The sequence below is a fragment of the Mustela lutreola genome, chromosome 9 (genome assembly GCF_030435805.1).
Source record: "Mustela lutreola isolate mMusLut2 chromosome 9, mMusLut2.pri, whole genome shotgun sequence".
NCBI classification, from domain to species: Eukaryota; Metazoa; Chordata; class Mammalia; order Carnivora; family Mustelidae; genus Mustela; species Mustela lutreola.
The window spans coordinates 74,594,315-74,611,184 of record NC_081298.1 but is presented as its reverse complement, the minus strand read 5'-3'; the positions used below and the strand labels follow the sequence as shown (position 1 = coordinate 74,611,184).

Below are 16,870 nucleotides of genomic sequence, written 5' to 3'. Positions count from 1 at the left end.
TTCCAGGACTTAAAATTTGATCTTGGAACAAGGTTGAGCCACTCAAACTATTGAACTCAACTGTTCCTAGAGGGAATATTTTCTAAGTGATATGTTTAAAGAGGGAAATAACAAATAGCTTTTTAAAGAAAGCATATTGCAAAGGAATCACTAAGTGAAGTATTATTTATTGCATAGATTTTCAAAAACAGTATTTACTGGCTTGAAAATTATCTCAAAATATTCAACTACTTCTATGTCTTTGATCTATTATCATTTTATGCTCTTTTTAAAAAAAAGTTAACATTAATCAGTACCTTTAATATTTTCACCTTTTCAAAGATTTCTTAAAAATCCAAACTAGGGGGGGCGCCTGGGTGGCTCAGTGGGTTAAGCCGTTGCCTTCAGCTCAGGTCATGATCTCGGGATCCTGGAATTGAGTCCCGCATCGGGGCTCTCTGCTCAGCAGGGAGCCTGCTTCCTCCTCTCTCTCTCTGTCTGCCTGCCTCTCTGCCTACTTGTGATCTCTCTCTGTCAAATAAATAAATAATATCTTAAAAAAAAAAAAAAACTAGGTGACGTGGGTGAATACCATTTATCTGATATCTCTCATAAACTATCCTGCCCTGCTATTTAACTTTAATGGTCCTACCTGTTTGGAGAAAAGAGCTGTGTGTTTTAAGTTTTATATTCTTAGCTTCATTGACGTAATTGGCAATTATCACACAACCAGTGGGTAAGTCAGCTTAAGAATTTTTCTTGTTTCAGTTAATTTCCTTATAAGACAGAAAAATAGAATAACTTAGCCAGTGATGACACTTGGCTTCAGTGATTGAGATACGGAGTCAAAACTTCACACAAGACCAGTGAATACCATTCATATCTCTTATATGAATGCTGTCTTTTTGATTGTGCAATGCATAATCTGTGTATTATTTGTGGTATTCCTGAATAAATGTCTAAGATATGGACAGAGTAGGTCAGCCATGAATCCACTTATATGCTAAAGAATTACTTCAGTTATTAAAGAGGAACCCACTTGTTTTTTAAAAAAATGAATACATTTTTTCATGTAGCATACTCTTTCCATAAATGTCAAAATATGAAAATGTCAAATATCAAAATGAGAAATATGTCTGATGCATTTTTAAATATGTTGTTCTTCCCAAGATCACAGAATATAGAATTTTTATTACAGAAAATATAGACTATAGAAAAATATGGAATATTTATTAGAAAAAGATTTTTATTAAGAGAAAAGTTTGGGGCCAGTAGGGAAAAGGAAAATTTCCTTACTTTCTTATTGAAGTGCATAATTACTGTTGAAATTATCTTGGAGAATAGTAATTCCCGACCTTATAGGAATCGTGATAGCTTTTTGCTGTTCCATCTTCTAGATAGTTATATTTTGATTAAAGTTTCTTGTTGAATAAGCACATGCCACTTTTTATTTTAAAATGGTATCTTGGCTGAACCAGAGCCAAATATCGTAGAGGCCAACTTAGTGGAGAGAATTCCAAGAGATGCTTGCACATCTCCTAAGTTGACTGTAGAATCTCAGTGATTCAGCCTTCTTTGCTCCTGGGGAAAGTTTGGGAGACATTAATTGTTAATACCTAGTGAGACCTTGGAGACCCTGAGAGTCTAGCAGTATCTCTGATTTGTATAGGGTGCAAGAATCTCTATGCAAGAGCCCGAACTGAATTCATGGTTGGTGTTTAATAGAGTGATAGGTGTGCAGTGACCCTGTATTGTGTCACTCTGGGAAATTTCACCAGACAAAAAACAAACAAAACAGATGCTCATAATTTTGACTTTTCCCATCTTTCTCAGTTTGCATGAAATTTAAATAATAGTCAGCAAACTGTCTTAACAAAAAACTCAAAAAATTACCTTAATTCTTAAGAGTCTAGGATTCTGATGGAACGTGTGATTTGCAGTATGAGAGAAGCCTCCTGTTGTTCTATCTTGGATGTTGCTATGATTTGCTTTGAAAAGGCTTTTGTTGTTTGGGAATTAAACTCTTCTTGGGTTTCTCCGTTCTGGTCTGATGCAGACTGCAGGGCCAGTATGGAAGCCATTTCAGTGATAGTTCATGTTTCTTGCTGTGTTTCTTTTATTAAGGACTTATCTTCTTTCTTAAAGACATAGGTTAAAAAAAAAAGTCATTTTCTTTCTCTTTAGCCAGTTGTAGTGCATTTGTCAATTCTACCAAGTCTGTGTCTTCCATAAAGAGGCTCAAAGTATGATATATACTCTTTATTTTCATTTTCTTTCCCTATTATTTGTTCATCCTTAGATGAATAGTAGCATTGAGGGCTGTCTCTTACTTCTCAGAGTCACTTATTGTTGTTACTACTTTTCAGTTTAGCATTCATTACCTATTATGGGGAGGAACTCTTACTACATATTACTTACTTATTCCATTCATCTCTCCTAGTTATAATGCCCACCTTTCCTGGGTTGTTAATGTTCCTATTGTGAAACAATTAGTGCTCAATTTCACAAAATAATTCTTTGTGATCTTGCAAAGAATTTACAGGAACTTAAACTGCAGTAAGTTGTTGATTTTGTGTACATGTGAGTTTATTAAGATTTATTATTTTTTTAAGTTTCACCGCTTTAGAAATTTTACTGTGGTTGAAAACTTTTGTTTTCTCTTTTTGTCATAGAAATTAACCTTCTCATTGTTTTTGCTTTCTATGAATTTTACTCAAAAGAATGCCTCTATAGGTAGAAATTGTTCAGAAAATTTAAATTTAACAATAACCTGTTCTCAAGGTTATAAAAGCTCCTCTTATAATTGTTTTATTTTAAAGCCATCTGACTACCTGGCAAACTTTAATGGGAAAAAAGTGTTATATTCCTGTTATACTTAATAAAATTATAATGGCCTGGATGTTTCATGTTGGCTACACAGTGATATTTGCAGAATTATGGGCTTTCAGAAAGAAACCTTTTTTTCACATACTTATGACTTAGAAAGTAATCTATTTAGAAGTTATTCTTGTTCAGAGAGCAAGGATGCAGAGCAACCCATCATGCATTCCGATTGTTTTTGTTTTTCAGGAAGGTTCAGTCCACTTGGGGGAACAACTTTTGCAGAAACAAATGAGGCTGTAGTGGGCACATTTAGGGAAGAGATGGTTGGCAATAAGCCAAGGAGGGGAGAGAGACCTTAATGTAAATAGATATTAAATAAAAGCTAAAAATATTTCTTGTTATAACATCACAGGCAGTTCAGACATTAGAAATGAGAGCCCATGTATAGTTTTTACAGACATTTATTGCAGTGTAAAGTATGTTGACACAGATACACTTGCATCTGATGAAGCTAGTCCTGTTAATGAATTTGCATTAATATAGATTTTCTGCACGACTTAAATGTGGAGATTGCTGAAAACCACTTTAAGTTTGAGTCATCCATACATTCAGTGATGTGATGTGATGGATGTTGAGGTTAATTTGCAATAAATCCATTAGTAGTCATGGCACTGATGTGTCAGTGATTGTCATATAGAACCATGCATAAATAATAAAGGTGACACATTTCTTTGTGTGCTTTTCTATGTCCCTAAAACACTTGGTACGGTGACTGATATATACTGTTGCTGCACATTGAATTCACATACAGTAAAACATGTTTCTATGAAAATAAAATAAGAAAGCTAGATGGCCGTTCATTTTGTTTAGACTTACTCCTTTATTTAATAGTCAGAGTGAATTTTTTTGCATCATGCTATAAATCTTACTATGCTAGGTATTTTATGATGATGAACTCATATTCTTTTTCTCATGAAGGCTACCATGTGATGCAATTTAATATCCTTCTTGTTGTCAACTACTAGTGATGTAAATAATAATATAATGGGTTTATGTGGAAAAATTGCTAATCCAAGGAATGAAATACTGAAACGTTTAATAAGAACTGGGATGGAGGAAAGTCATTTCTTCAAAATATTTGGTATTCACACAACTTTGAAATGACTCAAAGTTTTCCAAACTTATATTGAAATAAGACAAAAATGTTGCAGTGTTTATTTTATAATTTTGTTGTTATTATGTATTTTTAATCTATTCATACACACACACACACACACACATTTCCATCACACGCACCAACTCTTCTCTGTAAAATTTACTGGGCACTTACCATATTCCAGGAATTAGACTAAAGTGTTACTTACTGTATGATATCTCATTTAATTTTGGCAAAAACTCTGTGAGGTAGGTAGTGTTCATATCCTCATTTTTTTCAGATGCATGTCCAAGACTTAGAATAAATAGGTTGGTCAAAGTCATTGTTGCTTGTAAATGATTCAGTTGGAATTTGAACCCAGGTCTGCTCAGAGCCTACATTCTTAATTTTTTAGCTATCTGCTATATCGTGAGCACATCATATCCTTCAGAAAAATACATGCTAAATGAAGTAGATTTAAAACTTCAGTCATTTGACCCACCGTATTTTATTGTGGGGGTACTGTCATATAAGATTACTAGAATAGAATACACTGTAATTTTCTGTCTTGATAGAAAGGGGATTTAAGAACTTAGGGAATTTTGTAGAGTGTGATATGATTTTTTTTTTCTTTAAAGAAATCCAAGATGCTTATAGAGGTAGGGAGAGAGGGGCAGGGGAGGAACTGGACATCTAATTTTCTTACTTATTATGAAATTATGCTGATGAGAACAGTATAATCCACTATTGTGCATATAGAAGAAGAGGCAAGAGAAATTGCTTTCCAGATATATCTGGAGAAAAAGGATGCTACAAATAATTGCATTGCTTGGCATGAAGTAGTACAATTGTTTTTGCTTTGTTTTGGTAAAACTTAAAGAACTGGAAGGTCATTTTAAGGAAGACAGAGTAGTTAATAGTATGCTAGTTGCCAAGTCTTAGCACTTACTGAAATATGAGATGAAATCAAATCTTGAGTAATGATGTCTGTATTGTGACATTTACCTTACTGAAAATAAAAACCTTTAAATTGTTATCCTCACATTTTGCAACTGAGCAGCTAGAAACTTTCATAGTTCCATAAGTTTTGGGAAGTACACCCTAAACTAAATGTGAATCTACATATATTAAATGTTATGTCATTTCACATTTACATGTTATTTTTCTTTTTTTAAAAGCATTGTGAGATGAAAGGACAGTATATGATCATGAGGTGCAAATGTCACTTTATGGATATGAGACATTAGAATATGATAACAGTTGGCCTTGATAAATTCAGACTGACACATCCAATTAACTTTTTCTTGACTTTCTTGTTATGATAACAGAAACATTTCTGTAATAAAAAAAAAAAAAAGTTCAGGAGTAGGAGTCTGGATACTAGGTTTCCCACCAGTTTGGCCACTTAACTAAGGTTGCAACTTTAGATAACAAATCGATCTTTAAATTTCCTTAAATGTAACATGGGACTATTGCTTCCCCTACTTTCTATACAGAAGTAGAAAAGCAATGAAAAATTGTTGGGAAAGTGATATTTTTAATATCAAGAACCACTATGTAAAGTAAGATATTTTGCTTTACACCACTACCTTCTTCTGGTGATTCTGGAAAAATCTGTATTCTTCAAGATGTTTTACATTATTATGCAGCATCTCAAGTTTTGAATATTTGTCTTAATTCATAGGAACTGCATAGGCACTAGAGAACAAAGTTAATTAAATGGTGCAAAATAAAAGTAATCAAGTATCTACACTCAGAGGTCACCACCACAGTCTCCTGTTAAAGAAAATCTCACTTTTATATGTTCTTGTCCGATTTTTATCAATATAGGTTTTAGTGAAACATTTAATAGTTAATCATCTGGAGAAAATGACCAAGCTGAAAAATATTTATCAAATGGTTCTTGCTCATTAATATGCTGAGTAACAAGCTTCTGATGATGTAGAACATAATGGTCCTGGAGGATCCTGTATTTCTGATACACAAATCTCTATATTCTGAATGTTCTTTACTTGCATATTGACTGATGCCTTTGAAGTACAACTTAAGTATTTTCACATGAGAGAGATAAACTCCTTTATGCATCAGTATCCAAAAAAAATTAATAGAGAATCCACACACTCTCTACTGTTGCATTCTAACAAGATTCTATTTTATCACGTTTATATTATTATTATCCTGACATGTTTCTGCTGTCCTGGTACCAAGGTCTTCTGAACCAGTCAGGCAGGAGGCATATTGCAGAGGTCTTGGGAGTTTCTGAAAGGCCTGTGGAAATGTTTCAGACAGAAAGCAAAGGGCAGTTGGCTCCAAAATACAAAAAGAAAAAACAAAGTATTATCAGCTATTTAATTAAATATACTAAAATATGACATCAAGTCCACTTCATTCAATTGGTAAACTTGGTAATGGTAGAAATATAATGTGTAGAAGTCTTTAAACATCCTTGCCACACACACACCTTTTACATATAAGCCTTACTCTTGGTAGAGCTATTTTTCTATAAACCCAAGATGTTTTGTGGCCTAAATTTTAATATTTACTCTTACCACTTTCCTTACCATGTTTGGCACATAGTTAGAACATAATATATATGTATTGGCATCCTTTGTTATTGAAAGGCTAAATTACCCTTTATAAATTATATCCTAACGACATCCACTCCTGGGATAACTTTGCAAATATACTGTGGTCCCTTTTCGTGTGGAAAAGGTCTTTTCTCCTCTCTTTCTCTCCCTATATAAACATATATATCTTCACTTGTCTCTTCCAATATTCCGACTTAAAAATTCCATTTTGTTGTATTCAGTGAGATAGATTTTGTTGTGGTGCAATGAGATAGGACTTAAATGCATTGGATGCTTAGTAAACTTGTTTGAAAGAAAATTATTTTTAAAGTAAGATGAATAATTTGCTGACATAAACATCATAAAGTAAAATTTGAACACTCACCAAATAAGTCTGGTATTCTTAGTACTGTAAGACTAGCATTCAGTTTTGAAGAAAAAAGTGGGTCTTTTTGTGACCCTAGATAGCTTGACAGCTACTAGATATTGCTTGTTAAATAAGATCTCACTTTGGTTGATGAGATCTATTATCTGTATTTTCCTGACATAACAACTCTTTATCCGTTAGTTATCATCTGTCATATGTGAATAGACCCTTTCCCCATTAAAGTTGGTTGGTAGTGTAGTTGTGACTTGCTTCACTGTGCTGTATGACCCTGTCACATGCATGTGCAACTCTTGTTTCCAAAGCAAGTTGATAGATGTTTCTCCTCCTTTTGGAAGCAGCCAAAGTCAGTGTTTCCTACCAAACTATTTCTAAAAAACTGGCGGGGAGAAATAAAACCCCATTTGGTTCCATGCGTGTCCATCTCAATGAAAAAGTAGTAATCCCCCATTTGTTCTGAAACACCTGCTGGTAGGCTTAATGGGAATATTAAAAGCACTGCTTTGATATTTCTTGTAAAAACCCTCTGTTCTTTTTCTTGAGCATGGGTTGAAACTGTGATTTGTTCTCTGTTTTTGCCATAGTTTCATGTTTGTTTTTCATTTTTGCCATAGTATAAATTTAATCATTTGTTGATATGTCAATGTAACAAATACAGGGACGTTGTGTACCTGATGTATTTAGACTAATTGGTTTTGGTTTTTTTTGTTTTCCAGCTGGGACGACGTATATCTTTAGCAAAGGTGGTGGACAAATCACATATAAGTGGCCTCCTAATGACCGGCCAAGTACACGAGCAGACAGACTGGCCATAGGGTTTAGCACTGTTCAAAAAGAAGCTGTATTGGTGCGAGTGGACAGTTCTTCTGGCCTGGGTGACTACTTAGAGCTGCATATAGTAAGTACTTTAAAAATAAGATTCAGCTTTTATTTTTTACTTTAGTTTTATTATTATTATTATAAATACCTTATAATTCTGCCTTTTGGAAATTTCTCCTCCCCAGCAACCAGCACTTCGGTACAGAAAATAGAAATACACTTAAGAAGTAATAAGACCTTAGTCCAACTGCTTCTGCTAAAAATGTTCTTTACATTAGAAAATATATTTTTTGTTGTTAAGTGTGAATTCCTCTCAACTCTCTATTCGCAAAGATTGACTTTGGTATGTTTTCAGTGACTTTAGGCAAATGCCAAGTTAAAAAGCTGAGTTATTGTCTAGTTAATACTGTTCCAACTGACTGGAATCATGAGGTTGTAATACTGGTAACATCAAAAGATCCAAACCCAGCATCCTTATTCCTTTCCTCACTTGAGAAAATAATTATCTAAAGTTAACATGCAATGGATGGGAGAAAAGGGAACTTCAAGGGTAATTAGGGGTAGAAAAGAAAATGGTGAAAAGATTGTTTCTATGCCAACTTATACTCATTTTGATATATAAGTATGATGAAAATAAAATGGAGTTTTAGCATTTATATCCTGGATGATTCCTTTTTACCCAAGCTCTAAGCCTATTATAAAATTTTTGTCAGCATATCATAGATAGCAAATTAAAAACCAAAAAAAAAAAAGACTTTTTTTTTTTTTTTTTTTTTTTGGTGCAAAGGAAAAAAACACTTTTTAAAAAACCTTTTAAAGTTGCCATAACTGACTATAGCTTGGAGACTCTGCCTTATATATCTGCATTCAAAGAGTTACTAATTTGTATAGTTATAATTCTTCATTTTGTTTTATAGCGATATTTGTGCAGAAGTACATGCAGCCTTGCCTTGTTAAGCAATATTAATATTTTCCTGATATATAAAAGTAACCATAGGAGAATGTCACATATTCAAAAACTCTAATGGGCTCTTGTCATCATAGTTCTTAATTGAATACCTGTAATTTCTAGAAGGTTTCAAAAATATTTAAGTCTCTCCATTTCCCTTTTTATCCAAAAGATATAGTATATCTTTTATCTCGTGATTATGTAAATTTATTTTATTTTGCTTTTGTCTATCCCTATAAGTTCTCTCTTTTCCAGCACCATGCTTCAGAAGACAATTTGATTAGGTCAGCATGTTCTTTTCTCTTAGAAACTGGCCTTCAGGCATTCATCTGAAATGGTTAGGAAAACTATCAAACACCACAATACATGATCACGGACTTCTAATGTGTCTTAATTCTCAAAATTTTATTCATTTATTTTCTTAATCTTAGCTTTCTATTAGACTTCTAAGATTTCCATTAGCTGAGTAAGGGTTTACACTGACCATAAGAGCAGAATTCATTGCTAACCCTAGAAGAAAAGGAAGAAAAAACAAAAAAAAAGAAAACCACCTCAGCACAACCGTTATCGAACCATCGTAAATTTTCAATTCAAAATGCAGTTGTCAAATGGGAACCCTGGGAAAGTAATTTCAACTGCCTTTCAGCAAATACCTAACAATCAAAATTGAAAGCATCTGGATTTTTATGGCATCATAAATAAATGATCAGTTGAGATAAGCTTAACTAGTACAGCAAGGAATCTTGCTGTTTAGAGTAATTTCAACTTTCTAAATGTATTTACTCCATTCTGATTTAAGAGCTTTGCTACTTCAAAAAAAATGAATAAAAAAGAAAACAAGAGCTTTTCCTCCTGAAAGAAATTACTTATTGATCCATTACCAATTACATATTTACCCTGAGAAAAGGTTCTACACTGATCTCTCTCAAATCATAAGGGGCTGTGTTATTGAATTACTCAAACCAGTGTTGTTTATTTTATGGTCAGAGGGTTTTAGTCTACAAGAATGGGTATTTTCTTTTCCAATTTTGATCGAATATGGGCTTTTAAGAGTGTCTCCATATGTAATGGATTGACTTTCTAGGTGTCCTTAACAGCCCAGTCCCTTCCATAGCTCCTTTACTTATCATGAATTTCTGATAATTGTCCTATAAGGGCATCTTTCTTTATGAATCTTCTTGGTTTGACCACCTACTCACTTTAGGTTCAGTGTTTGTCTCAATATATTCTCCCTCTTGGATTTGCTCTCCTCAGACTTTTGCTTGGTCTGAGAGCCAGTACTTCATTGGGAAATGGAAAATGTATATTGGTTCCCTAGGCTTACTAAACCATATCCTTGTTGGTCATCCCAACACCTCCTGTCTCCATTACTAGTATCTGTCTTAATTCAAATCTGGCCAATGAAAACGTGTCTCCTTCCCTTTTCTCTCATTGCTTATAAGTGGTGGTCAGCCATAAATGACTCAACAAGTTGCTTATATGGAGACAAGTCATTTCTTTTCATGTTTCAACATACAAACAAAATTAAGACAAGGCCAGCATTGTTTTGTTTTGTATTTTATATTATTGAAACTTACCTCTAACTCTTATAATGTTGGGTACTGGGAAGAGAAAGAGAAAGAAGAGTTAGAAATTTAAAAATGCAAGGTGAGGGGAGGCAGAGAGGGAGTGGGAGAGATAAGGGGACTGGGAGGATAAAAGAAGGGAAGGAAGAAGAAAAGAGAAGGAGAATGAAGTGTCTTGGGACCGACGTTGTTAACAGCAGGTGAAAGAAGTATTCTAAATAATAATACTTAGATTTGAAAATATTCAGACCCTGTTTTATCAAATTATTTAGGTACCTTTCAGTTGATCCCAATTTCCCTGAAGTCATTTCTTCTGCTTCTTTCAGGAATGGATATTAGAAAGGAAAACAAGATTTATAGTTTGTTTGTTAGTGTTGTTTGATTTTGGTTTATGAATGTACCTGATTTAAAAATTAGCCTGATTAATACCATGCATGATATGATTTATCTGTGAAGTTAGTTATTATTATCCATTGAACTGCTAGGAAACTTCTGTAAACCCTCAAGTTCAGCCAAATTTAAACTCTGTACTAATCTTTAAGAACTGTGATTTTGCCCTTAATTAGTAAATTAACCAATAAATTGGTAGTACTCCTTGAAAGGTGCTCTGGTCTTGCTGAAATCTACCATGCCATTCCAGTGAGTTAAGTTTTAAAATATGACTGGCACATAATTTTGATGAAGATGTGAATATTTGACATCATCCCTTTTTATCAGAATGATTATGTTTGATTTTTACTTGAAAACACAATCATATCTAAATTTTGATTAATTGTACCTTTAAAACTATAGGATCTTGGAATATAATGGTTTTTGATTCAGGTGGCCTAGTTTTTATAGATTTTTAAAATTATATTAATATTAATGCTACTACTGTTAACCTCGAAGTCATATGGTGTTGTTATTGAAATTTATAAGGTTTTAGGAGGGATGAAGGCAAGATGAACACATGAAATGGGGAGCAATTAATTAGCATAGAGCCTAGAATACAAGTACTCCATAAATATTTTCTGTAGTAATAAATGAATTAATGAATTATGTATTGAAAATATGAGGACTTAGGCCACGTATAGGGAGTCAGTTTTTTATTAGTTAATGTGCAGTTGAAGTCACCCATGTAGTTTAGTTTCTATATATCTGAGAAAGTCTTTTAAGACTTGATTGTAACCGAAAAAAATGTAGCACTTGGTACGTAGTTAACAGTGTATTGTTGAAAAGTTACATAATTTTGTTGATGTTGTTTTCTGAATCTTCAAGTAATTGACTATGGTAGCTGATGGTTTAAAGGAAGTGTGTGGTGGGAATTTTTGCTATATGAATGATTATCTCACCTTAGTAATTATCTCATTTATTGTAACTCAACTTTATCATGAATTGTTCTCTAGTCATTTCCTATCTGTGCATTATTTCCAATTGAGATTAACTGTCTAATGGCAGAGAACATAATTTGATAATAATGATGATTAATAAGAAACATAATATAGAAGTGTGGCTTTTCAACTTTCATTTCTGTACATGCTTGAAACCTATCCAGAAAGGTTTTCTGAGCAACTAACAAGGCCTAGGCCTATGTTAGGCTCTATGGATACAAAAATAAATGAGCTCACAACTTAATAATTACTTCAATAAATATTTGTTGGATGAATAAATGAATGAGCCAGGTGGGATCCTGGTCATGAGGTAGCTTAGATTATTTATAGTAGACAGATTTTGTTCCAGAATGACTATCTGAATTCATCTCCATTTTTTTCCTCTTGCAATTTTAACTGTCTTATCTGTGTATTTATAAGAATATAAATAGATGATAGGTTTTTAAGATAAAGAATATAAAGAAGTGACTTATAAGCTGTAGGGTCTTATACACATTTAAGGTAGTCATGTTGAAGAGTATTTAATCAATATTGAGTAAAAACATTCTTAGAAGCAATAAGCAAAAATATCTAATTTATTTTAAAAATCAATTTATAAGATATATCTAGCAATGTTAACCAGTGTTACTACTCTAGAGAAAGCGTCTTGGATATATCAGTCTGGCAACATTAATTAGAGATTACTTAACCCCTCTTTGACTTACAGAAGAAAGCCAGTGCAAATGTGCTCACTCACTGCCATGAATATTAACGTGTGCAGTGGTTCTGACCAGAGGAAATGTGTGGAGCATGGTGGAGAGGATGAGTAAAGAGTGTTCTTTGAAATTCTTTCATCTTGGGAGCATGAAAGAGCATTACAAATTTGATTAGTGAATTGTTGTACATATTTGCCTTAAGTGTTTCTTCTTTGTACTTTCCTGGTCAGAAGCCTTATTTTTGAAACCAAGCTCTTAATTGATTTTGATTTAGAAATACACCTTTTGATCAGTGGTTTCAGTATAGACTAGGAGCATAATACATTACTTGTCCTAAAATAACTTATCAATATCAGTGACAAGTCAACACTTTCTCATCTTTCCCTGCATCTCTATATTTTATATTACTTTAATAAATTTTGTCTAATAAGTATATATTATTTAATATATTTTATACTTTATAATACTGCTTTATTGAAACTAAATTTAAAAGCATCTTTTTAAAGTCAATAATTATACATGAGTGCATACATCTATCAATAAGATAAAATCCAATTATTCTATCACAGGAGTTTCTTGAATTTAAATTATGTTCCATCTGAAATTTTCTTTCTAACCAACAGATTCACATATTTTAAGAGTTTCACTTTGCCAAATCACATTTAAATTTGACCCTGTTAATCATATCAGTAGATGTTTCATTTGGTTTTGTTTTCCTGGTTCTTACATGAATTAGTGAGCACATGACCTTTCTGGCTAGGATTTTGGAAGAAAGACTAAAATGATGTCATTTTACTCTGTGTTGTAAAATTCTTGTTCACGCTTCTAAGGTATGAAGGATGCAGGTTGTCTTTGGGGAAAATGGGGAAGTGATGTTCATAATTCTGTTAGCTTAAGTGCCATCCAGATATCTTAAAACAGTCTCGGGGCACCTGGGTGGCTCAGTGGGTTAAGCCTCTGCCTTCGGCTCAGGTCATGATCCCGGGGTCCTGGGATCGAGCCCCACATCGGGCTCTCTGCGCTGCAGGGAGCCTGCTTCCTCCTCTCTCTCTGCCTGCCTCTCTGCCTACTTGTGATCTCTGTCAGATAAATAAAGAAAAAAAAAAAAAACAGTCTCTATTTTGGGCACATGTGTTCAGGTACATCATACAGACTACTTCTCTCATCCTTTCCTCTTGGAAGTTAATTCAGTTTCTAATTTTCTGATTTACTGTTGTTACCTTTGGTACATCAGTATCTCTCTGAATTTGATTTTTAGATTTCTAGAATTATTTCCTCCTTTGAAATTCCATTGCAGTGAGATTTAGTAAGAGAGAACCCGAGCAACTATCTCCGCATACACCTCCTCAGTCCGTGCTCTTCTCAGTCAGCCATATCTTCCGGTCTCTATTTTGAATACTTTCTGGGCCATTTTATATACTTACATCAGGTTAATTGACTAAAATGTTTCTTTTATGCACTGATTTCTCTACTAAACACATCAACATCTCCCAACTATAGATAGGTAAAATCACAATCTATGACTAATATTTAATGTCCTCCACATTCTGATCTTAATTTTAATTTTCAGGCCCATTTGTCAATAGTTCTATACTTATTCTATGCCAGTAAAATTTATTAATCCATATTTTTAATTTTTAAAAAATTTTAAATTTTATTTATTGTTTTCGAGAGAGAGAGAGATTATGTGTGTGAGGGGAAAGAGAGGGAGAGAGAGAATCTTAAGCAGGCTCCATACCCAATGCAGAGCCTGACACAGGACTCAATTCCAGGACCCTGAGATCATGACCTGAGCTGAAATCCAGACATTTAACTGACTGAGCTATCCAAGGGCCCCTTTTACCCATTTTTTAAAAATGACCTTATTGTCATTTCCCTGTATCTAATTCTGTCCAGATAGTTTCTTCTCATTTCTATCTCACTGTCTGGATTCTGCTCAGTCATCAGCTTCTCTGTTCAAATGTTGGGTGTTTTCAGGGTTGTCCCTAGCATTTTGTAGCCTTGTGAGCTAGCAGGAAAAAGTTAGGGCTCTAGAATCTCCTTGGAAGAGTTGTTGAACGAATGCCTGGGGCATTACCTGGGTAGAGAAAATCTTATGCAGAGTTTCTGCTCCAATGAACGATGACTATTCTTGACCATTACTTTGTGGTGGACCTCAAGCTATTTTAATGAATAGTTTCAAATCCATTCTCTGTTAGACCCTGATAAGTTGCTTTAGCAAATCTTTTCTTAAGCCAAGCTGCCAGAATAAGAGTCCTTTGTAACTACTGATAGTACTTCCATTTCTTCTGTAGCTATTTTTCAAAAGCCTACTGTCAAATAACATCTCTTTTGGTTCATTCAGCACATCAATATTGATCACCTTTGATGCAGTTTATACTGTATTAGTTATCTATTTCTGTGGAATAAATTTACCCACAATTTAGTAGCTTAAAACAGAAAGCATTTGGAATCTTATACGAGCTTAGGAATTCAGGAGAAGTTGAGATAGTTATTAAGAGATTCCCAGGAGAAGACCTAGTGAAGCTCTCCCATGCTCAGAACATATTTGATATGTTTATTCTTATGATCCAGACAGAGCCCACATGTCTGAGGAAAAAATGATAAACAGCACTGAAAGCATATAAAAACAGGTTATTAAGGATTCTGGCTTTGCAGAAGTCTAAACACAATATAAATTGATGGAAAAAGAGTAATGAAGACATTGCTTGAGGGTTGAGAACCAGTTTTGGGAATGTATACTGAATTAGAAGTCATTTGTACACTGATTGGGAAAACTCCTTTTATTGCACACACACGCACACACACGTGCGCACACACACACACACACACACTGAAAGCCATAAGCAAAATGCAAGAGACTTAATAGTTTAAAAATGCAAACAGCATAGCAAACATGTCTGCCACAGATCAGGAAACAAGATGAAAGTGACACTATGGCAATGGAATCCTATTAAAGCTGATGTTGGGCCACTGTAGACACAGGCAGCTCATTTCAACAAAGGAAGGAAAAGACCTAGATGAATATACTAGGGGACACTCAAGTTAATAGTAGGCATAAATAATCTACATTTTATTTTATTTTTTTAAAAGATTTTATTTATTTATTTGACAGAAATCACAAGTAGGCAGAGAGGCAGACAGAGAGAGGAGGAAGCAGGTTCCCTGCTGAGCAGAGAGCTGGATGCGGGGCTCAATCCTAGGACCCTGGGATCATGACCTGAGCAGAAGGCAGAGGCTTTATCCCACTGAGCCACCCAGGGGCCCCAATAATCTACATTTTAAATCAGGAGGAAAGAACTGGAGATAATGTTCACTGAGCTTGAGAAAGATATTTTGATGAAAACAAATACTTTCAGAGCTGTGAAATCCAATTTGTGTTGCCTTTAGGAGTTTTGGGAGGAAGTATGCTAGACCCCAGGAGTCTTAGGTCAAGACAGAGGTGGGCTGTACCCTTCTGGATACCGGGGAGACTAGTTGTTTAACTTTCTGTGGACAAACCAGCCCTGGAAGAACATCCTGCTCTTAACTATGCTTCCACGAAGACGCTTGAATGGTGGGCTCTTACTATCAAGAAAAATACTTCCTCCTGAAACTTTCTGCTCAATAAAGAGTAGACATACAAGATTGGCAGACCAGAAAAGCTCTTTGGTGAAAGATTGGAATTTAATGGACTCTTAGGCCTTTTTGGTCTATGAAAATAAGTCCATCTTAATATTCTTAAAATTCTGCTCTGAATATTAACTAGGTAATGTAGACTGCTCACTTCTAAATATACATCTTGAGTTCCGACTTGCCCTCTGAGTACTATACTCAGCATTTCCAGCTGGATGTCTTATGGACACCTAAAACTTATCACATTAAAAACTGAAGTCGCCATCTTTCAACCACATGCTCATCTAAAAATTACAGATTAAATCTGACATCTCCTCCATGATTACTCTTCCAACCTAATCTGAAATTCCAGAAATGTTTCTCATAATATTTTGGAGGTTTCAAACTGTTAGACTGAACAAGGACTCCATGCCCAGCCCTAACCAGTCTCATCAGCAGGGAAGGAGTTGAGACAATGTAGCAGAGTGGGGAGAGAAGGGGTGCAGTTGTGGGTAGAGTGCTGGGATCCTTGCCTGATACTCCTTGCTTTTTTTTCCTTTCCCCCGCCCTTTTAAAAACTTTATTTGTTTATTTTAAAGAGAACATGAATGGGGAGAGAGGCAGAGGGAGGGGGAGAAGCAGACCCACTACTGGGCAGGGAGCCTGATGACCCTGGGATCATGTCCTGAGTGGAAGGCAGACACTTAACCTACTGGGCTCCCCAGGCACTCTCTCCCTCCTTTTTTTCCACTAGAAAGTGTTGTTTCTGTTTACCAAAATTGTGTATACAGACACTTGGTATTTTACTTCTCCTGGACAAAGCGTAGTCAATTGTCTGGGAAACGAATTGACAAAATACTTTTTACTATTTTTTGGTAGTCTTTGTACTCTCCCTTGTTTGTGTTGGCAATTTTGTGACCCGTATAAAATTTTGGATTCAGAGTAAAATGATTAAGTTCCAATGGCCCGTTCTTCATTCATGTTGAACA

General features: G+C 34.5%; 1 protein-coding gene across 25 annotated transcripts in view; it reads left to right on the top strand.

Annotated features, from left to right (window-relative positions):
- NRXN1 (neurexin 1) overlaps positions 1 to 16,870 on the top strand; it is a 1,178,968-nt gene that overhangs the window by 843,189 nt on the left and 318,909 nt on the right. For all 25 annotated transcript variants that reach the window (XM_059134785.1, XM_059134801.1, XM_059134774.1 and 22 more), the window contains one exon: positions 7,606 to 7,787. In XM_059134785.1, coding sequence (XP_058990768.1) covers positions 7,606 to 7,787 — 182 coding nt within the window. The remainder of the gene's footprint in view (positions 1 to 7,605; positions 7,788 to 16,870) is intronic.